This window comes from Pseudophryne corroboree, chromosome 12, assembly GCF_028390025.1.
Source record: "Pseudophryne corroboree isolate aPseCor3 chromosome 12, aPseCor3.hap2, whole genome shotgun sequence".
Taxonomy (NCBI): domain Eukaryota; kingdom Metazoa; phylum Chordata; class Amphibia; order Anura; family Myobatrachidae; genus Pseudophryne; species Pseudophryne corroboree.
The window spans coordinates 159,560,459-159,583,441 of NC_086455.1; the positions used below are offsets into that span (position 1 = coordinate 159,560,459).

The window sequence follows — 22,983 nt, forward strand, 5'->3', positions numbered from 1 at the left end:
GTGACTTATAGATATTGATAAGGACGCTTCAGAAGAGGAAGCAAGTGTGTCCCCTACACGTAAACATACTGAAGTGAAGCTGCAGATTCTATTGCAGATCATAAGAGATCTCTATCATATATATCTATTCACTCACTGTGACCAAGTTATACGTATAGAATCGCTAGTCCTATGGATAAACAGGTTACAAAGCTCCAAATTCTGAATTGTACTACACAGCTCCAGGATGTCAGGAGTCGGATATACATTTTATGAACTCCGTTATGGCAGTGGTCCTCCAGCAGATAACGCACGTGGAACCAGACACAGAAAGCTGCCATCCCTCAGACAAGATCATCATCAGGGCAGTGTCACCTCCACCCAACCCGTATACACAATATTCATCATCAACGCCACAGGCTGGAAGTTTTCACCCACGTTTCTTCTTTAATTTGAAAAATATGTATCCAAAATTTACAGCAGAACAAGCAGAGGATCTGCAGAACATCGCACACCGCGGAGGAGGGGCATCAACAGCAATGCCGCATGTAACGGGCCGATCTGACCTGGCCCCATGACGCGACACCCTGTAAGAGTCGTAGTGCATCAGAACGGACATGAGACTGGAGATAAAGGGGTGAGAGGCATTCGCTACAAATCTGCAGGCCGTTCTGCGGCGGACAGTGACACCCAGGGGGATGGAGGGACGGGGCGCTGTAAGGATGACTGAAGTCATGAGTTCATTCAATCAGTTTCTTTGCCTTGAAAAAGCGTCGGAGATAGAAGACTTGCCACGTGGCCAGTCCCATCAGGCAACACATGGAGAATATACTGAAGTACAGCACACGCACATTGGTGGACTCTGCAAGAGACGAGGAGTCAGACAACCTCACGTACACTCACTGGGAAGAGACAGGTAAAAAAAAAAGGAAGAGGTCATGAAACAAAAAGGGTCTCACCATTTGTATCTCTCATTTCCTCTTCCCTCTTCTTCATGTAGGCAAAGTCGTTGACTATTGATTCGGACAGATCTTCCAGACGACGCAGTTCCACTTCCAGCGGCTTCAACTTCTCCACTTTAGCGATCTAATAAGAAAAAGCAGACACCCAAATTATATAACGCTAGCCGTCGAGCATTACTCATCTGTATCCAAAAGGGAGGAAGCCTGTCTGCATTGCAAGTAGACAAGCCAAGGGATCGTTCATGTCATTGTATACTGGACCGCGTAAGGTCATTCACATAAACATAGCCGCATTACCTAGAGATGTCCCCTATTTTCCATCTATCAGGTGATGTGGCTTAGAAAAGCAGCGGAGCTAAAATCAGGGTGTTCTATGGGAAACACATTCCCCTTTACTTTGCAGCAAGTACCAAACGGTCACTGCCAAAACCTTCCTGTGGCCAGAGGCCGGGCACACAGATTAAACTTGTGGCGCATTCGCCATTATTTTTAATAGACGAATGGCCGTAAATGACTAAATGTATACTTAATAATGTGTTTAACAGGTTATATTCAGTGCACTGTTAGAGAATTATGGGAACGCAGAACACTGCACTTCTGTTTAAGGTATATTGTTTTTTTAAGGCTTTGACATTTGGGAACAAATTGCCTTGGGACATTCTTACCAAGGAATTCCTATATTAATGAGCATGTCACAAGCAAGGGTGTCCCTGGACAAGCAATTTCTTTGAGATGCAGTCCAAGGGAATATTTTGTGCCTCAGAGACACATAGGAGAATAAATAGTATTGTTGGGTTTCAGAATTTCATGTTGTTCCTATGAAGTTGTAAGGATTCTTATTAAGCGAAACTGGTTTTATATACAAATATGAAAATCACATTTTTACATGAGAAAGACTAGTGTTCACTCTAGGGTGTTTTAGCAGGGCGCCGCGCCCTGCCCGTTTTTTAGCAGGCAAAACCCGCCCCGTCCCTTTTGCGGCGCCCTGCTAGAACAGCTGCCCGCTTCCTGCTCTCCCGGCGTGTATAGATGCCATGCGCATGGCATCCATTTACGCATTGGGAGAGAGCTGGGGGAAGCCCAGCACCGACGGAGGTGCTGGGCACGCCCCCAACAGGGACGTCGCCGGCCACAGACGCTCTCTATGGTAGCGTCTGTGGGCCGAACCGCCCCCTAAAATGACGTAGGCGTGGCCACGCCCCCTAATTTGCGTGGCCGCTGCCCCGTTTCGGGCGCACGGCTTCGCCGCGTGCGCAAATTTGCCCCCGGAGTCCGGCGCCCTGCCCCTTTTCACTCCTAGAGTGAACACTAAAAGACTATGTTAAATCAGACTGTTTTAGGAATGCAAACTGTTCTGAGTTGTATGTGTGTACAAGGAGGGAAAGCAGGACAAATAATTTATTTAGTGATTTAACTCTTTTGAAATGTAATCTGAAATGTATTTATATTTTGTGAGATAGCCTGATTGATTAGAGAGGACATGGAGGAGAGGGGGGGGGGGGGGGGCTGTAATGTTTTGTATGCTTGCCCTCTTCTTTAAGGCCATTTGACCAAATAAACATCTTAGCCTTCAAGACGACGGCTGCCTTCTTGTGACCAACAGAAATGCGACAAGCGCAGTCCCATTCTCCGCCTACCTGGAAGGAGCCTGGCGTCTCCAAGCGCCACCTTCTGCCAGCTACTAAAGCAGGTGCCTGGCCAGTGACCGGTGGGGTTCAGCCAACACCAACCAGGAGGCGTGGCAGCAGTTCCAGGTGCCGGTGGTAGGAGCCTGGTGGTAGCAGCAAAATACCCACCCACTGCGCAGTAAGAGGGAATCCCCTATTGGGCAGGTTCCTTGTGACCCAAACCCAATCTGTGATTGCTGGGCGTAGCCAATGAGAGCCAGCGTCCGGTCACACTTCCCTCCAAATCAATCGCAGGGGGCAGCTGCATCATAGGGAATATGTAATACCATCTGTAAAAGCTCCAAAATGACTGAAGCACATGTTTTATGAACGGTTGTATTTGTGACCAGCTAGGACAATAAAAGCTCAGCTGTACTGATCACAGAGGTATAAGGACTTGTTATATTGTTACAGTGACACGACACAACTCACCTCCTCGTAATTCTTGGCCTCCACGCCATGTTTCATGTTTAGAACCACCATCTGGTCCGGCACACGGCCAGCACCTGGGAACACAGGAAGGGTCAGAAGCTTACACCGGGGCTCTCTGAGTGCTCACCTACCATCAGCTACCCGACAACGAGCCACCAACCTGCGGGATGCTTGCTTTCAAAGCAAACTTCAAACATGTCGTACTCCTCCGTGGTAAAGGCGAATTTCCCCTTAGATGCATCTTCCTTGGAGTAGAGGATGTGGCCAGCCGAGTCGGTGATCTACAAAGCAGATGTACAGGTGGGTCAGCCCGTTTGTCAGGGTAGAATAAAAATCAGAACCAATCCCGTCACTGGCGGGCAAAAGTGAAGCACACACAGTGGCCAGCTCAGTCACATCAGGGAGCCTCATAGCCAGCAGGCAAGGAAAAACAACCACGTAAGATGGGATATGGGACTACATGGAACTGAAATCTGTACACCACGCAGGATAACTAGAGACACTCCAGGCAAACAAGCTACATCTCCAGGACCAAACAGGCCCAGGTGTGTGCAGCAGGGGTATATCCAAGTCAGCATCAAAAATATAAAAAAAGTTTCACCAATCTCTCGGTTAGGCCTTCCAACACTGTTGGAGTCCCCCCAAATTGGAACTAGCTAAAATGTCCTTATTCTGCCTGTAGACATCCCAGTTTCCTCACTTGACTCTTCTGCCCTGTCCTATTCCACAGGGGCCTTAATAAACGTCAAACCTTATTGAGCATATCCGAAAAATGTCAATACGCTCTCCACTGGAAAGACCCTACTTCACCCCATCCATCAGCTACCGTCAACACCATCTGGTTGGTTTCCCGCATGGTACACATCACAACTGCTCTACAAGAAATTACTGACTGCTTTATTAAAATCTGGTCATCACGGACTGAACACTCCGAGCCACCATTACACACCGGGTAACATTCACTCAACTTTGTGACTCTAAACCAGCGGTTCCAAAACTTGAGGACGCCAAACAGTTCATGTTTTCCAAAACACTCGGCAGGTGCACTCATTACTCACTGACATTTTAAAAAGATCCACAGGTGAAGCTATTATTTCACTTGTGATTCTGTGAGAAGACCTGGAAAACATGAACTGTTGGGGGGGTTCTTGAGGACCGCAGTTGGGAACCACTGGTCTAAACCATGATGTAGCAATACCCCCTACTCTTGCTTTTTCCTTTCTGCGTTTTTTGCTTTTTTTTTCCCCCTCTCCCAGCAAATGACATTCAAAGTTGTTTCTTATATTAATTACACTCCTTTCAGATTACAATGCCAGGTCGCACCCGGGAATTGGGCCCTTTCATGTTGCTTATCGACCCGGCAATATGCCGTGTCAGGTAGCAATCGCGGGTGGGGGCGGAGCAGACATCAGGGGTGGGGCGCTGAGAGATGAGATCATCTCTGCGCCGCTTCTCCCTATGCAGTGACCGATCCTGGCAATCCGTTCACACTGCACCTGACCTGGTATTTAACCCGGGAATAACACTGCTTTATTCCCGGGTTGAATTACCAGGTCAGGCGACCCAGGAATTCGTCATGGCCGCTTTTTACACCGCACAGCAATGCGGCAATATACGGGGGCGATACCGGGTTATTTGTGCAGTGTGAAAGGGGTATTAGTCGATCCTAAATAGACATTTATTTACAGTAATGCTAAATTTAAAGAAACATTATCATTGCTTTGCTTATTCTGTGTATTTTCAAATAGAACAAAAAAAATAAAATAATAATAATTATATATACACACACCAGATCAGTACTACAGGTTTTTGCTACTGCCGGATAGTGTGTGTCAGTAACCTCTGAGGACACACCATGAGCAGCATTTGGGAATTCCAGACATAGGAACAGCTGTGCCACCAGCGACAGAACGTAGGGACAGACAGCCGGTAGAGTTCCCACACTCCCGGGAGGAAAGTGCTTATGTTGTAGTAGCTGCTGGTCAGAGCTCAGGCAACTCACAGTGATGTGGCTGTACTTAGGGGCCCATTTATCAACGGCTTTCAGCTATTTCAAACCCTTTATGTATGATAAGTGGTGCTCCAGCCAATCAGCTCCTAACTTTCATGTGTTTGAAACATGACAGTTTGGAGCTGATTGGCTGGAGCACCATTTATCATATGCAACACGTTTTAAACAGCTACAACCCATTGGTAAGTGGGCCCCTTACGGTGATGTTTGGTTACACTTTTCATTAACACCTATGTACAGAGACTGTGGTAAGATAGGAAATGCTTCAGAAACACTTTGTGAAACTCTATGGCCACCTAACAGCATACACAGCAACTGGCCTGCAGGAGGTCACTCCGATCACCCATTACATCTCACTCAACAGAAATATACATATTTATACCACAACCCTGGGCCTGGGGTCACTCAACCACTAAGTAAGCCAATCATTTGCCTGTAAACCCTGACTTAGTCCACACCACACAATGATGCACAATGCTCCTGGGCCAGACTGCATTCAAATCTTTCATGCATTTTCAAAATACTACTTATTAGTAAATATATTATACTGCAGAGAGGTGGTCTCATTAAGGTAGTTGAAGCAGTGCCTGATCAACCATAACATTTGTAACCCCATTAGACCATTCCCCTCAGGTGGTCTATAACTCATTCACAAGCTTCCCTGCACCTTCTACCATACTCAGCAATACTACCAAGAAGGCCAAGCTCTTCTAACAACACTCCTAGGACTCCAGTCTACCATACCCAGTAACACCCTAGGAGGGCCAAGCTCCTCTACCTACACCCCCAGGCTACCATACCCAGTGATACTTCAGGAGGTCCAAGCTCCTCTATCTACACCCTTATGCCCCGGCCTACCATACCCAGTGACACCACCAAGAAGACCGAGCTCCTGTACCAACACTCCTAGGACTCCAGGCTACCATACTCAGTGACACCACCAGGATGGCCAAGCTCCTCTACCTACACCCCCAGGCTACCATACCCAGTAACACCCTGGGAGGGCCAAGCATCTCTACCTACACCCACAGACCCCATCCTATCATACCCAGTGACAGCACCAAGAAGACCAAGCTCCTCTACCTACACCCACAGACCCCATCCTACCATACTCAGTGACAGCACCAAGAAGACCAAGCTCCTCTACCTACAACCACAGACCTCAGTGACAGCACCAAGAAGACCAAGCTAATCTACCTACACCCACAGACCCCGTCCTACTATACCCAGTGACACCCTAGGAGGGCCACGCTCCTCTACCTACACCTTCAGGCACCCGGTCTACCATACCCACTGACACTCCAAGGTGGGCCATACCCCCGCCGGCCCGAGCTACAGTCCCATTACTAACGGAGAAGAAGGGCCTGCCTTCCCTATAGCAGGACCAAGATGCCCCATCACTGCAGCACCAGACCCCAACCGCCTAGAACCACAGAGGCCTAGACCTCACTGTCACAGGACCATCCCTAGGTCTCTCACCTTCAAGCGGACCTGGCCCTGCCCGTGAGCCTCGGAGACCTCATACTCGCCGGTCACCAGCACGTCTTTGTGGATCTCCTCCCGCAGACACTTGCGGCTGTTGGGTGGCAGCTGGAAGGAGATGGGCCGCACGGAGCCGCAGAGCAGCAGCAGGAGCGCCGGCAACAGCAGCAGCTGAGCCATGGGGAGCAATATGCGGAGAGAGCCCGGCGCAGAGACAGTCTCCCACCCCGCACTTCCGCCCTACCCTGATGTGGACGCCGCTGACTGGCTGCCGCTTGTCACGTGAGACGCTTACAGCACCGGAAGTCGCCGCGACCGCCATTTGCTTGGAGACCAAGAAGCCGTAGAGGACATTTTTGTAGCTGGTTTACAGGTGGAAACCTGCTGTAACCCATAGCAACCGATCATATTCCAGTTGTCATTTGTATGGAGCAGCTTAGAACACGATAGCAAACGTCTGAAAAGTTAAGGGCCCCATAGATTAGAACGATAATGCACAATTTATCCGATTTCGGGTATTTGGGCAGATATATCGCGTGAAATTGGGCATTTTGGAGGTGTTTCCGATCCGATGCGCGTTCCCGTGAGCATCGGATCCCCTAGATTGAATGTGCTGCACAAACGATCATGTCTGGCTCCGCAGACATGGCTGGGATCGCATAAGATACATTGGGGCAGATGGATTAACCTGGAGAAGGCATAAGGAAGTGATAAACCAGTGATAAATGCAAGGTGATACACGCACCAGCCAATCAGCTCCCATAAGTAAATTAATAGTTAGGAGCTGATTGGCTGGTGCATTTTCACCTTGCACTTAACACTGCTTTATCGCTTCCTTATGCCTTCTACAGGTAAATACATCTACCCCATTGTATGCAAAAGTACCGCATATGATGTATCTTATGCAATCCTGCCGCCTGGGAGGCTGCCGGGATGATCGCCTGCGACATGAGGGTCGGACATGTCGCGTTAGTGCATGGGGCCCTTTACTGTGGAGAACACCATGTTTTTCCATTTCACCAGTTTTCTGTAATGTCTAGCTGTTTTTTTATCTGGAATGCCTGCTAGACTAGAAGTGGAGATGTTACCCATAGCAACCAATCAGATTAGACTTATCATTTATCTAGCACCTTCTAGAAGATATTAGAATCTGGTTGCTATGGGAAACATCTCAACTTCTAGAAACCCACACTTTAGTAAATATACCTCCCAGATTCCAGTGAGCTCTTCCAGACTCCCCAGGTCACAGGCATTGTTCCTTACTTCATATTGGATCAGTGACTATATGAAAAGTTGGAAGCTATAGCCCATCCTATATAATAAAAGGCTAATGCTGCTCCTCACCTCCATGGGGGGAATTCAAGTGTTTTGCATGCCAATGGCCACTAGATGGCGCCCAACGGAGCAATTGAAGAGTTGCTCCGTTTGGGCGAGCACAGCCACCAGCGCTGACATTACTGTTATGTTGTTCCATCATTTTGACGGGCTTGTAACTAATTAACGCATACTTTCCGACGCTCCAGAAACCGGGAAACTCTCTAAATTTTTGTTTTTCAAAATGAAATGGGCAGAATGGAAAGAATACAGGGAGGACAGAAAGTCTCAGTGCAATGAATGTGTGCTAAGCAAGTCTACCTGTGTGCCAAGAAATATGACGACATAACTGATGTTAAACACTTTACATGGAAAAGATAATTTGTTATATACTGATCTACTGTACATTAAGTGATGTTCCTCTCTGGCACCAGAGAAAGCGCTCACTATGGAAGGACTTTTCGTACTAGTTGTACTTTAGCGCGTCTGTGGGGAGGGACAAGTATGATGTAATTTGGCCACACCTCCATTCGTGCAAACTTGCCTACTCTCTTGGATTTCCGGGAGTCACTCCATTTTGAGGAGATTTTCCCAGATCCCAGGAAAGTAATCAAACAACCTATTCCCCCCCCCCCCCCCCCCCGAATCACACCCAGGGCGGGATGTACTATAAGACATCGCCACCTCTCGCCGCCTACCGCAGCGATACTAATCGCATATGTACTAACATATGCGATTAGTATCGCAATGCGGTATAGGAGGCCCCCAGCGATGATGTCTTCCAGGGTCAGTGAGGGTCGGCGGGGTCTCCATCACCTCCCATACTCGGGAGGTGACGTGTTCAGGGAGTCCCCGGGCTCCTCCTCCTCCCCATTGCAGCCGGATGGAGAGGGGGGTTGCACCAGCAGCGGCTCAGGAATGCCGGGGGGAAGGGGGGGGGGGCGTTGTGAGCAGTGTGGGGCGGCGGGATCCGGCGGCGGCGGCGGTAAGAATCCCATAGACTTCTATAGGGTATCGCCATAAAAAGATGGCGATACCCTATGGTGCGAAAATGCGGTGATCGGGAGTTAGTACATATGAAAATGCGGTAAAACAGGGGTTTTACCGCATTTTCCCTTTAGTAAATCCCGCCCCCACTGTTGCTGTGAATTGTGCATCATGGCCCCGCCCCTTGCTACACAGTGCAGCAAATCGCGGCATTGTGTCATGGAGGCAGGCCACGATTATATTATTATTAATGTCACATCAAGCTGGCAAGGCAATTTCCATCCTCCAGGTACTTTCCCGCCTTTCCGGGACCTTATCTGGGAACTTTGACTGCGCTCTCGGCAAGTCTATTATCATTATTATTATCATTTATTTATATGGTGCCACATGGGATCTGCAGCGCCCAATTACAGAGTGAACAAATAAGCAAAACATGAAGACAGAGACTTACAGCTCAATACAATATAGGACAAGTACAGGGTAAATAAACATGGCTGCGTCAGTAAACAGCACTGAAATAAGTATCAGGACGGCAGAAAACCGGGGGATTTGGTGCCGTCGGAGGAAGTATTGAAAAGAAGATAGGTTAAGTCAGAGACGTAAAGGCACATGAGGGAAGAGGGCCCTGCTCGGGAGAGCTTACATTCTAAAGGGGAGGGGAACACAGACAGGGGTGACACAAGATTCTAGTAAGAATCCAGAAGTCTCCCAGATATGTTGGGAGAGAACTAGAGATGAGCGGATTCGGTTTTACTCGGATTTACTCGATTCTCAAAACGGCATCTTATTGGCTCACGGATGTCACGTGTTTTGGATAGCCAATAGGATGCCATTTTGAGAACCGAGTAAAACCGAATCCGCTCATCTCTAGAGAGAACGCAATGATAGATTGCATCAAGCCACTTGCTCAGTGTTTACGGAGTTGGGCGGGGCTTCATCACATAAGTCCTGTCCCTGCCCACCTTGCGGCAGATAAGTGCGCTTCAGGAGAATTAGCTGCTCATTGTGGTGCTCGGGAGTGGAAAACAGCCCCCACCAGATGCAGAATGATGATCCAGAGCAATTCATTGCTCGCACATATTTTATCCCGTTTCACTTTCCAGGATTTGATAATTCGTTTTACATTGGCGATACACAAGGAGAAGGGTGATGTAATCACTCTACTACATATTATCTTTGTTCAGCACTACCGGATTTCGTCATCCGCCTCCTGTGACCCTGAAGTTACGTGTAGGAGGCATTACCAAGTGACAAGCAGGCCCCACACTGTCATGGTATTTCCAGGAAGACAGGCATGTCAGTCAGTGGACAGAAGCTCAGCTTATGCCAGCCGGCGCTGAACAGCGTCACATGTCACCCACACAGGACAGAACAAAGGGAGAAGGCTGCTGAAAGTGCTGTAAACAGGGGCATACGTACCATACCTTCAGTGTCACCAGTGGGCTCTAACGTCGTCACAATGAGAACAATCAGAAGTATTCTATCTCCCAGTATGACCAGCAGATCTCTCAGTGATTGTGGAACAAACAGAAAAAAAAAAAAAACATTAATACAATCAGAAAGTGGAATCAGCTCTTTATGAAGTAGCCACGTAACTTGGGCCTAATTCAGAGTTGATCGCAGCAGCAAATTTGTTAGCAGTTGGGCGAAACCATGTGGACTGCAGGGGGGAAGATGTAACATGTGCAGAGAGAGTTAGATTTGGGTGGGGGGTGTTCAAACTGAAATATAAATTGCAGTGTAAGAATAAAGCAGCCAGTATTTACCCTGCACAGAAACAATATAACCCACCCGGGTGTAGTACGGTATGCCGGCGCTCGGGCTCCCGGCGACCAGCATACCAGCGCCGGGAGCCCGACCGCCAGCATACTGACAGCGGGGCGAGCGCAAAGGAGCCCCTTGTGGGCTCGCTGTGCTCGCCACGCTGCAGGCGCGGTGGCGCGCTACGCGCGCCACACTATTTTATTCTCCCTCCAGGGGTGTTGTGGACCCCCACGAGGGAGAATAGCTGTCGGTATGCCGGGTGTCGGGATTCCGGCGCCGGTATACTGTGCGCCAGGATCCCGAAATTCTGCATACTGAAGACCACCCACCCACCCAAATCAAACTCTCTCTGCACATGTTATTTCTGCCCCACCCCTGCAGTGCACATAGGGGTCATTCAGAGTTGATCGCTCGCTAGCTACTTTTAGCAGCCGTGCAAACGCATAGTCGCCGCCCACGGGGGAGTGTATTTTCGCTTTGCAAGTGTGCGAACGCGTGTGCAGCCGAGCGGGATGATAAAGCTTTTTGCTGTTTCTGAGTAACTCTGGACTTACTCAGCCGCTGCGATCACTTCAGTCTTTTTGGTCCCGGAATTGACGTCAATAATAAAATCTATATCCCTATGCCCAAACTGATTAGACCACTCATCCAGACCATGGGGTAAATTTACTAAAGCTGGCCATAGCAACCGATCAGGTTCCAGGTATCATTTCACTGGTACGTTCTAGAAAATGATAAGCTGTTCTGATTGGTTGCTAGGAGCAAACATCTCCGCTTGTCTGTTAAGGAAGCGTAAGTAAATCTACCTCCATCTGTAATATCCAATCCATGACTTAATAGAGTACGCAGCAATATAATATAACATACATCATTATCCTACAACAGGCCTGGCCAACCTGTGGATCTCCAGCTGCTGTGAAACCACAAATCCCAGCATGCCCTGCCACGGGTTTGTTATGAGGAAATGCTAAAACTGTGGCAGGGCATGCTGGGATTGTAGTTCCACAACAGCTGTAGAGCCACAGGTTGGCCAGGCCTGTCCTACAACACCACCAATAGTTATAACATCCAGACCACCGACTGTGTTTCCTAACAATGAATACAATTTTCCAGAGCAGAAACCAGTGCAGGTCGCCTGTTTTGCAGCGTCCTGTGACTGATCATTTACCAAGACCCATTATAGCGCTAATATCCAGCCTGCAGCTGTTTAAGCTTGATATGGCACTAGCCGCACATGTAATATAACATGGTTCTAGGGCCCCGTGCTGCTACATGCTCCCAGGAATTTTTGTGGTATTTATTTTTATGTGTCCAGAAATATATAAACAAGTTAATGCAGATGTGTAGAAGCAAAAATGTTTGTATAATGAAAGAGTTCCCACCTGGTGGTCAGCTGGGGTCTGTGGTCTCTGTGATGCAAGATTACCGCCCTCTAATGTCTAATATGGGGAACTGCACCAGCAGGTGTGGCAGGGTTTGGATGTAACTCATAAGAGCAATGTTTGTGGAAGGGGCCGGTGGAGTTGTGCTGCTCCTCTAGAACCAATGCCTGGCTTCGTAGAACATTAGAGGGTCTTTCTGTACGGACGCCCAGGTTCTGTTGAACTAGGCAGGTTCAGAGAGTCCCGCCTGCTGACAATACTGGTCTGTTCCCCAGACATCTAGCTCCAGACTTCCTAGAGCTGAACTCAGATTGACGGTGGAGCCAGACCTTGGAGTCCAAACTCAGGAAACCACTCTTTTCCGAGTGGGAGACCTAGATATCAGATCCCAAACCCCAGAATCAGTGGTACCAGGACAAAATTCAGCGGAGCAGCCTCTACCTTTGTATATAAACATGGCTGATTCTAGACAAGTTGGCTCTCAGTGTTATTTTGTGCACGCTCCTAGCGAGGAGCGTGGACTCAATAGAATGCACTGCGTGTCATGCTCGTTGCCAGGGGTATCATGCACTGGGTGTCGCACTCGTTGCCGGGGGTTTTCATGCTCCAGGTTTCATGCTCGTTGTCAGGGGTTTCATGTGCTGGGTGTCATGCTCGTTGCCAGGGGTTTTATGCTCTGGGAGTCGCGCTCGTTGCCGGGGGTTTTCATGCTCCAGTTGTCATGCTCGTTGTCAGGGGTTTAATGTGCTGGGTGTCATGCTCGTTGCCAGGGGTTTTATGCTCTGGGTGTCGCGCTCGTTGCCGGGGGTTTTCATGCTCCACGTGTCATGCTCGTTGTCAGGGGTTTCATGTGCTGGGTGTCATGCTCGTTGCCAGGGGTTTCATGCTCTGGGATCTATGCTCGTTGCCAAGGATAGTGCTCGTTGCCAAGGGTAATATGTTCGCTGGCGGGTGCCAGCCCACCAACAGACATATCCCGCTCCCTCTCCCCCCTAGTACTCTGCTTGGTGGGGGGGGGGCAGAGTTTTGCGGAATGGCGCGGTTGTGTTGTGACATCACATCGCAACCACGTTATTCCAGAAAACTCCGCCCCCTGAGCGGAGTACTAGGGAAGTGGGAGGAGGGGGAGCACAATGGAGCCACAAAGTGCTGCGGTGGGCACCCCTTGCCCACCGCAAAAAAACGGCACTGTATATAGACAAGGGGAAAACACGCCCATCCGTCACTTGAGTAATTGTAAAACATAAGTTAAAGCCTAACAGCCCTCCTCCTAATCTCTACTTACCTCTCCATCTTTGACTTGCCATTCTTCACAGATCAGCCTCTAACTCAGGCATGTCCAAACTGCGGCCCTCCAGCTGTTGTGAAACTACATATACCAGCATGCCCTGACACAGTTTTGCTGACAGAGAATGCTAAAGCTGTGTCAGGGCATGCTGGGATGTGTAGTTTCTCAACAGCTGGAGGGCCGCAGTTTGGACATGCCTGCTCTAACTGTTCATTCCTATCCTTCGATTGTAAGCTCTCTTGGTCAAGGCACTCTTTCCTCTTGTTCTTCATTAGCAATATCCACCTGGGTTACTTATCTTTTGTCTCCAAGTCTGCCTAGTGACTTTGATCCTGTACGCTCACCCTTACCTTGGGTACAGGCGCATCTGCCGGAGTGCTGGGCTTGTCCCTAGCATGACATGAAATGGGGACGTGGCATGCGGTCATGCCGCCTTAATGGCATTCTACAGGGGGCATAGTCACACACCAATTCCAGGTGCGCCTCTATGGATTGCAGTCCCGGTCAGTTATTACCCACACCTAATGCACCTACCTGGGTTTTTATGTTTATTACCCACACCCTGGGCACTTACCTGGACTACACCCTTTATTAACCACACTCCTGGGCACATACCAGGGCGTCTCCCTTTATTATTGCACAAATAATTATTGCAGGAGCAAAAAAAGTAGACGCTTGCGTGAGGGACATGATCGTCTACTTTTATGCTCTCGCAAAAAATTATTTGTACAAAACTGATCCCATTTGATTCGTAGTTGCACCACCAACACTCTATGGGCCTGATGCAGCAGGACACGCTGATACAAATGCCCATGCAGATTCCAGGCCCGATTCTGCGCATGTGCAGAGCGGGTCCTGAGTGATGCAGGCAGTCCCCCTTCTGCCTCTGCCTCAAGCAGTGGCGTTAGGTGGGGCGGTGCTGGGACAGACGTTTCCTGAAATGGGGGCGTCGCCCTGTTTTCCGGGAGCGGCAAGGCCAGGGTCTGCGTTTCTGGATGCATACTACCTGGCCTCGCAAGGCGCCCGACTATGCCAGCCTTAGTATGACCATGCTTACTCAGCTGGCAATCTGCAGGAAACATTATTACCCATACTCTGGGCACAAACCGGGGATTCTTCCATTGTTACCCACACTCCAGGCACTTACCTCGGATTCTCCCATTATTACCCACACTCCGGGCACTTACCTCGGATTCTCCCATTATTACCCACACTCCAGGCACTTACCTCGGATTCTCCCATTATTACCCACACTCCGGGCACTTACCTCGGATTCTCCCATTATTACCCTCACTCCAGGCACTTACCTGGGATTCTGCCATTATTACCCTCACTCCAGGCACTTACCTGGGATTCTCCCATTATTACCCTCACTCCAGGCACTTACCTGGGATTCTCAAATTATTACCCACACTCCAGGCACTTACTTGGGATTCTACCATTATTACCGACACTCCAGGCACTTACCTGGGATTCTACCATTATTACCCACACTCCAGGCACTTACCTGGGATTCTACCATTATTACCCACACTCCAGGCACTTACCTGAGATTCTCCCATTATTACCCACACTCCAGGCACTTACCTGGGATTCTCCCATTATTACTAACACTCTGGGTACTTACCTAGGATTCTACCATTATTACCCACACTCTGGGCACTTACCTGGGATTCTCCCATTATTACTAACACTCTGGGCACTTACCTGGGATTCTCCCATTATTACCAACACTCCGGGCACTTACCTAGGATTCTCCCATTATTGCCCACACTCTGGACACTTACCTGGGATTCTCCCATTATTACTAACACTCTGGGCACTTACCTGGGATTCTCCCATTATTACTAACACTCTGGGCACTTACCTGGGATTCTCCCATTATTACCCACACTCCGGGCACTTACCTGAGATTCTCCCATTATTACCCACTCTCCGGGCACTTACCTGGGATTCTCCCATTATTACCCACTCTCCGGGCACTTACCTGGGATTCTCCCTCAGCCTGTTTGCCTTTTGCTCTCCTGTTCTCTGTAAATCCTAGGCCTGATGAATATGATTGTGAAATGGTGAGTTACTGCCCACACCTCATGCCTCATTTTTGCACAGGAGAGGTATGAAGAAAGTGTCACTGGTGTTTCTATAATGGGTGTAACGCATGCGGTGCACACGGGCCCATGGGGGACTACACCGCTCACACTGCACTCATATTTGAATACTTACCTTTCTGGAGTCCAGCGTTGGGCGCTGCAATCGCGTCGAAAATCACAGCCAAAATGGCCACCATGCATGCGCAGTAGTTAAATTGGTCTCCAGAACATGGCGAGCGCCATGTTTCCGTAGACCTGCGCATGCGTAGTAGACTCCGGCAAGTGCCGGAGACTACTGCGCCGTGCAGAGGAGGGGGCTCACCCGGAGGTACACATGGGCCCCCACCTCTGTGAAACGCCCCTAGAAAGAGGTGAACTTAACTTGACATTAAATAGGCGAGCGTAGCATACGATTATGCTCATTTCATCATTACAGCCCTGCATAGTCAGTGAATACATGACCTGCTTAATAATGTCACTGTCCCTCTCACCTTATAGGAAGGTAAGTGCCCCTCTGAGAGCATTGCTTGTTCTGGGGGAGAGAAAACAAATGCCCAAGCACACTGCTTGACTCCTACATAATATTCAAATTCAGATTTCTCAGTTAACATATATTTGCAAATATATGGTAAGCCACCAGCCAGCAAGACGTCTCTGCTCTGGGGGTTTTACGCTGTATGATAACACAATTTTGGGTCATACATTTATGTATTTCTAAATTAAGCGCTAACTTACCTGGAGGCACCCCAGGATCCTCCAATATGGCACTACAAGGATAAGCATAACCTCTGACTATTAATTCCATCCATGCCTCACAGAACAGTGATGCACAGAATGGAAGTTGCTCAATTAATTTATAGATCCATCACAATGCATGTAAGGGAGGGGATAAACTAGATAAGAAATAACTAATTCCCATAGCACTCTACAATGGGCCAGTGACAGAGACTTGCATCCTACATGATAATAAAATGCAGAGATCTCAGCTACAGACATTGCTTCACTTGCTCTCCCTGGAGCCTTGAAGCCTGATCAGGTAGTCTCCTGCACATCCTGGGACAGTAGATAACTATGAGATTGGCTCAGTATAAATTGCATTGTCTGGAATGCTGAAGGATTATCTTTGTATGTTCCTATACTTCCTGCCAGCCTTAGTATCCTAGTAACTTCAGTTTACTGGGAGTCATTCCAATTATTGCCTGTAGGGGCCGCTGCTTCCTTGTGCATTGTCATGGAGATCCATGAATAGAGCATCACACAGTGACGACCATTCATAAAAACATCAATGGGGAAACATAGGAGCAGACACAATTACACCGGAAACGGAGCCGTGTAATATAACGGGTCTGGGACTCAGGGTCGACGCCAATTGGTCGACACACCTTAGGTCGACATGGACACAAGGACGACATGGACAAAAGGTCGACAGGAACAAGGTCAACATGGAAAAAGGTCGACATGAGTTTTTTTTTTTTTTTGGGTGTCGTTTTCTTCGTAGAGTGACCAGGAACCCCAATTAGTGCACCGTGTCCCCTCGCATGGCTCGCTTCGCTCGCCATGCTTCGGGCATGGTGCCTTCGCTCCGCTACCGCTTCGCTCGGCACAGATAACCGTTCCAATCGTAGTCCACGTGGATCGTTAAGTATGAAAAGGTTCCAAAAAAGAAAAAAATCGTGAAAAAATCATGTCGACCTTTTTCCATGTCGACCTTGTTCCTGTCGACATTTTGTCCATGTCGACCTAAGGTTTGTCGACCAATTTGCGTCGACCTAAGGTTTGTCGACCTTTTTGCTGTCGATCTGGAGTCCGGATACCAATATAAACCGTTCACACTTACAGAAATAATGTTCTCTCATTCTATAGCTTATGGACAGAGGCCTGTGCACTACAGGCCCACACTATAGATGTAGAGCGTTTCCCCTCCAGGATACAGCAATGGCACCAGCTCCTCATACCTCCCAGCCAACCAGGTTCTTGAAGCACAAAAGGAATATGGCCTGCCGGAAAGTGGGTGCAGCTTTACAAACAGAGGAACAAACGTCAGGAGGCAGAAATCTGCATGTAACGGGGTACTCATGTCTACCGTCTTCCAAGCTGGGAAATAGTGCACAGGCTAAAGGTGCATACACGCGGTGCCATGTTTTCTGACGATTTTCACTATATAGTACAAATTGTAAGAAAAGTTAGCACATATCGCACCGTGTGTGCACAGCTTGCGATACCGATGCGCGCTCCCGCCGAGTCAGTATCGCAATAAAAAATAGACTGTGCAGGCAAGGCAATTTTGACTATATTGTGTACAATCTAGTTTCTAGCATAGTCAAAATTGTATATAGGGGGTCATTCCGAGTTGATCGCTCGCTAGCTGTTTTTAGCAGCCGTGTAAACGCTATGCCGCCTCCCACTGGGAGTGTATTTTAGCTTAGCAGAAGTGCGAACGAAAGAATAGCAGAGCGGCAGCAAAGTTTTTTTGTGCAGTTTTAGAGTAGCTCTAAACCTACTCAGCGCTTGCGATCACTTCAGACTGTTCAGTTCCTGTTTTGACATCACGAACACGCCCTGCGTTCGCCCAGCCACACCTGCGTTTTTCCTGGCACGCCTGCGTTTTTTCCAACACTCCGTGAAAACGGTCAGTTGACACCCAGAAACGCCCACTTCATGTTACTCTGCGGCCAGCAGTGCGACTGAAAAGCTTCGCTAGACCCTGTGCAAAACTACATTGTTCGTTGTAATAGTACTTCGCGTGTGCGCATTACGCCGCATACGCATAAGGGACGATTTTTTTGCCTCATCACTGCACAGCGAATGAATGCAGCTAGCAATCAACTCGGAATGACCCCCATAGTCAAAATCGCACAGTCAAAATCGCAAGTGAATACTGTATAGTCAAAATTGGTGGTGGCCTCCCGGGAGTTCAAGGGAAATCGCATGGTCAAAATCTTACTGTGTGTAATGCGCCATAACATCTCAGGAGACATGCTCGTCGCTAGGGGAGAACAGCAATATATGAGCCTGCTTTTTACTTGGAAAGAACAGTAGCATACCTCCCAACTTTAGAAAATTGGCAGGAGGGACACAGACACGCGCCGAAGGCGTGCAATTAGGGGGCGTGGCCTAGTGGGTAGGGGCATGTCTTTCGCCAATGTGGGTGCATGCCCAGTGCTCTGTCTGCAGCTGGGATGTCCCCTAGCCCTCTCTCCCAGTGAACAAACACTGCACATGCAAAAACTGTCCCGGCCCGCCCCCGTTCAGAATGCCCCGCCCCCAATGCCACAAAGACACCCCCCGACGGCTGTCAATCGCACATGCACAATGGCCGTGCGCATGCGCAAACCACCCTCTTTGCCCAATTTTACAAAATTAAGAAAAGTAGCTCTTTTGGGTTCCAGTGGTGTTTCAGTGCATCGAGTTTGATGTCCCTTTTTATTGAGGGCTCTTTCTACTTTGCACAAAATAGGTTGAATACTCTAGAACAGTGGTTCTCAAACTCGGTCCTCGGGACCCCATACAGTGCATGTTTTGCAGGTAACCCAGCAGGTGCACAGGTGTATTAATTAATTACTGACACATTTTAAAAGGTCCACAGGTGGAGTTAATTATGTCACTTGTGATTCTGTGAGGAGACCTGCAAAACATGCACCATGTGGGGTCCTGAGGACCGAGTTTGAGAACCTGTGCTCTAGAACATAATCAGTGGACATTTCCATTTTTAATAAGACTGATGCACCTGCACACATTGACTTATGAGAACTACAATGCACTCATTTATTTTGTTTTCTTCAATAAGTCATGATCATAGACAGCTCTTATATATATATATATATATATATATATATATATATATATATATATACACATACACACATATACAGTGGGGATGGAAAGTTTGGGCACCCCAGGCAAAAATTCATTTTCATGTGCAAAAAAAAGCCAAGGAAAGATGAAAAAATCTCCAAAAGGCATCAAATGACAGATTAGACATTCTTATAACATGTCAAAAAAAAGTTTGATTTTATTTCCATCATTTACACTTTCAAAAGAACAGAAAACAAAAAATGGCGTCTTCAAAAGTTTGGTCTTCTTGCGATCATCTGTGAGTATGGATTCTTCGTTAAATCCATAACTCAGCAACGATCTGCATTTTACCCGTACGACGCGCGTGCGCATTGCGGTGCATACGCATGCGCAGTAGAGACCTGATCGCAGCGCAGCGAAAATCGGCAGCGTGCGATCAACTCGGAATGACCCCCAATACATTGCACAAAAATCCTGGACTGGTGTGCTGTGTGTTGATCGTAGATGTGCGTTTTTTTCGCTCATCTACAATCAGGTCTGAATTAGGCCCTAAGAACACTGAGAGGCCTTCAAAGTGGTGGTGCAGCATTTAACAGCCCTCTCTGGGAACACTTCCACCAACATTCTAACTCTCGCTCCATAAAGGGCAAATAATTTTCAGCAAAAGATGACTCCGAGTGATGTTGAAGCCTAACTACTTTTGTAAGAACAGCTGAGAGAGGGAGTTGGCCGAATGATCAGTGGACAAGTCTTGTGGCACCTTTCAACTTGTGCCTGACTGATGCCAAAGACTGATAAATTGAAACAAGAATCTTAACTTGATTGGGAGTCGCAGTGTTTGTTTGTGCACAACGAGTTCACCGGTGGGATTATTACATGGAAAATCCTCCCCACTCTCAAATGCATGACCTCGTCCATCTTACCACAAAGAAACAAGACCACAGATCGTGGAAAGAGTCATTATATATCGATATTTACGGTCCCTACCTGCAATTCTGCGAAAGTGGCTGAGCCACCTGGATCTTAAAACTTTGGATGTAACTTGTATACATAGGGATACTCAGTATTACGTTACTGCGGAAGTGAACATAGAAACGCAGTGTGGTTCCGCTGTAGTCCCTGTGGGTTTGGTTCCTGACTTGATGTATCATGTTATATTGGGGAAAGATTTAAGATTTTGCCCACATCTGGAAGCTGCGGGAAGCAGATTTGTTACAGAAGTAAATAACTCACAACCGCTTGAGAATGTTACTGATACAGTGGCTGTGTCTTCGAAGTCTGAAATGTTCCTTTTTTCAAGCATGACTGGGGAGCCCGAGTATGATGAGAGCAGTAGTTGGGCACAGAATGATGTACCTCCTACTGAAATAGGAAATGTTGTTGAATCAGTCGATTGACTGATCTTGAAGTCAGAAAAGTGATCTTTGCCTTAGAGTAGTTAATTGCCCCAACTCTGGAAAAAGCTAGAGAGAATGTAAAAGTGATTGACGGAAACGCGGTCGACCCTGATAGTACATTGTTATATCCTCACATGGCAGTACGCCAGGAGTTTTTGTATAAGGTGACCAAGAAAGGGGAAGATATTGTGGAACAATTGGTAGTCCCCAAGGCATATACATTAGAAGAACGGTGTTAGATCGCACTCATGGTTACATAACTGCAGGTCACCTAGGGGTAGAAAAATCAGAGAATTTTACAGAGGTTTTTCTGGCCCATGGTCTATAAAGAGGTATCTGAATATTGTGCATCATGCCCTGAATGTCAGTACCACGCTCCAAGATCACATTTTAAAAGTCCGCTTGTCCGGTTACCCATTACTGAGGTTCCGTTTGAGAGAATAGCTATGGATTTGGGGCCTAATTCAGACCTGATCGCTGTGCTGCAAATTTGCAGAGGTCTGCGATCAGATAGTCTCCACCCAGAGGTCTGCGATCAGAAAACCCTGCCGTGCAAGTGTGCGAATGCATGTGTACGCCGTGCAAAAATTCCACCAGACAGCGGAAAGCTGCAAATCCGTTCGCAAACCACTCACCATCTAATGATTTTTGCAGTCTGTGCATAGCCCAAGACTTACTTCTACAGTGCGATACAAACAGGCTGATCGGAGCCGTAACTGATGTCACACACCCGCTCTGAAAACACTTGTGAACGTCTGCGTTTTTCCTGACACTCCCTTAAAATGACCAGTTACCACCCACATACATCCTCTTCCTGTCAATCACCTTGCGAACGCCTTGCGGTCTAAGTTTTTGCACCATCCTATCGCTGTTTGGTGATGCACCTGCGCATTGCAGTGCATACGCAGTCATTCAATAAACGCCCGCTGTGCAAATTCGCACATCAGGACTGAATCGGGCCCATGGTTGGACTGCTAATAAATGCTGCCCGGTGCCACCAAGATATTTTGGTGGTAATAGATGGCGCTACCAGAAACCCAGAAGCGGTACCATTGCTCAATACGTCAACAAAGACCATTGCTAGAGAACTAGCACATGCCATTAGCAGATTGGGAATGCCTAAGGAAATCCTGAATGACCAGGGTAATCGATTTATGCAGAAACTTATGAAATGCCGCCTGTTTCAAATTACTCAGTTAAGAACCTCTGTGTATCACCCCCAGACTGATGGTTTAGCAAAGAGATTTAACAAAACGTTAAATCCTTCCATAGTGGTTTATATGACACATTTAAATTTTTATTATTACAACAATAAAGGATCTATATGTTCTGATACCTATACTTGGTTTAGTGCTACCTCTCCAATTGCTCTCTCACTCTCTATTTCTTATCTAGGACTGTCATGATAAAGACCTTATTTGTGGACTTCCTGTAAAGATAGAATGTCCAATTACCGTTCTCGGTGCTACTGATGTGTGTTTCCATCAGTCTCTCCTCTCAGTGTGTGTGTCTGTCAGCGGTCTCTCGCTGCCAGGGGGTCTCCTCTGTGAGCTCTGCAACGTGCGGAGAGATTGGTGTCATTCATGTTATTGAGGTTAGCAGTTCTGTGTGCAGGGAAGTCTCTGAAGCCGTTCAGACGCACGTTGGCGTCACTGCTGGTCTAAATTTAGTGTAGTCTGATCGAGCAAGCAGCTATTCCTGTCTCTCTACACTGCTAGATTATAAAAAGAACGACTCCCTCCCTCCCTGCTACATACTGCATGCGGCTTTCACTCTATTACGGAATATACAGATTAGCAGAGCCTGATTATTCTTCGCCCTAGGCAAGGCCATGGTGTGGGCCCCCTCTCCATTTATTAAGGTTAGAGTAATCTGGGCTTCTCGTTCCCCTTGGGCTCTAGAAGGAAGCCTAGGTTGCCTAATGAACGATTTGTCTCTGAAGATTAATGTTTGATATCATCTATTCTTAGTAACACGCTCAGAAATGCCTGTTAGCCGCTTCTGGGGGACGGTACGGAGCACGTCACCCTACAAAGGCTCATTCAGAAGAGTTAGATTTAGGTCTGAATGGGCAAGAGATGAAGGGGGGGGCACTGTTTCTCCACTCTCCTCCATAGTATGCTGTCAGAAAACTGAAGTGTTCTAAAAAAAAACATCCGCTGTTGCCAGGCTGACTGCCCTAAATGACCACTTGCGCCACAGTACAAATCCTTCCTACCCTCATTCCCCCTGTAGGTAGCGCAACTTCCCTGGACCCCCTGAACCTGGGCTGCGGGAAGACTCGGACTTGCAGCCGCGGGATGGAAATGCTTTTTAGATCATCCTATACATCAGCCACCGCAGGCATCTCTAACACGGTTGCATTAGGAGGGTCATTCCGAGTTGACCGCTCGCTAGCTGTTTTTTTTGCAGCCGTGCGAACGCATAGTCGCC

The 22,983-nt window shown here is 47.9% G+C and overlaps 1 protein-coding gene across 2 annotated transcripts; it reads right to left on the reverse strand.

Annotated features, from left to right (window-relative positions):
* Window positions 1–406: 406 nt before the first annotated feature.
* Window positions 407–22,119, reverse strand: TMED10 (transmembrane p24 trafficking protein 10). 2 transcript variants are annotated; one of them, XM_063948282.1, is made up of 6 exons: window positions 22,005–22,119; window positions 10,254–10,339; window positions 3,201–3,321; window positions 3,041–3,114; window positions 939–1,065; window positions 407–841 (listed from the first exon to the last, which is right to left on the reverse strand). In XM_063948282.1, the coding sequence occupies exons 1-6, from the start codon at window positions 22,033–22,035 to the stop codon at window positions 720–722; spliced, it is 561 nt and encodes a 186-aa protein (XP_063804352.1). In that variant the 5' UTR covers window positions 22,036–22,119; the 3' UTR covers window positions 407–719. The 2 variants fall into 2 exon arrangements, with proteins under 2 accessions (XP_063804352.1, XP_063804351.1); XM_063948281.1 differs by lacking the exons at window positions 10,254–10,339; window positions 22,005–22,119 and adding an exon at window positions 6,531–6,781.
* Between the last annotated feature and the right edge of the window lie 864 nt (window positions 22,120–22,983).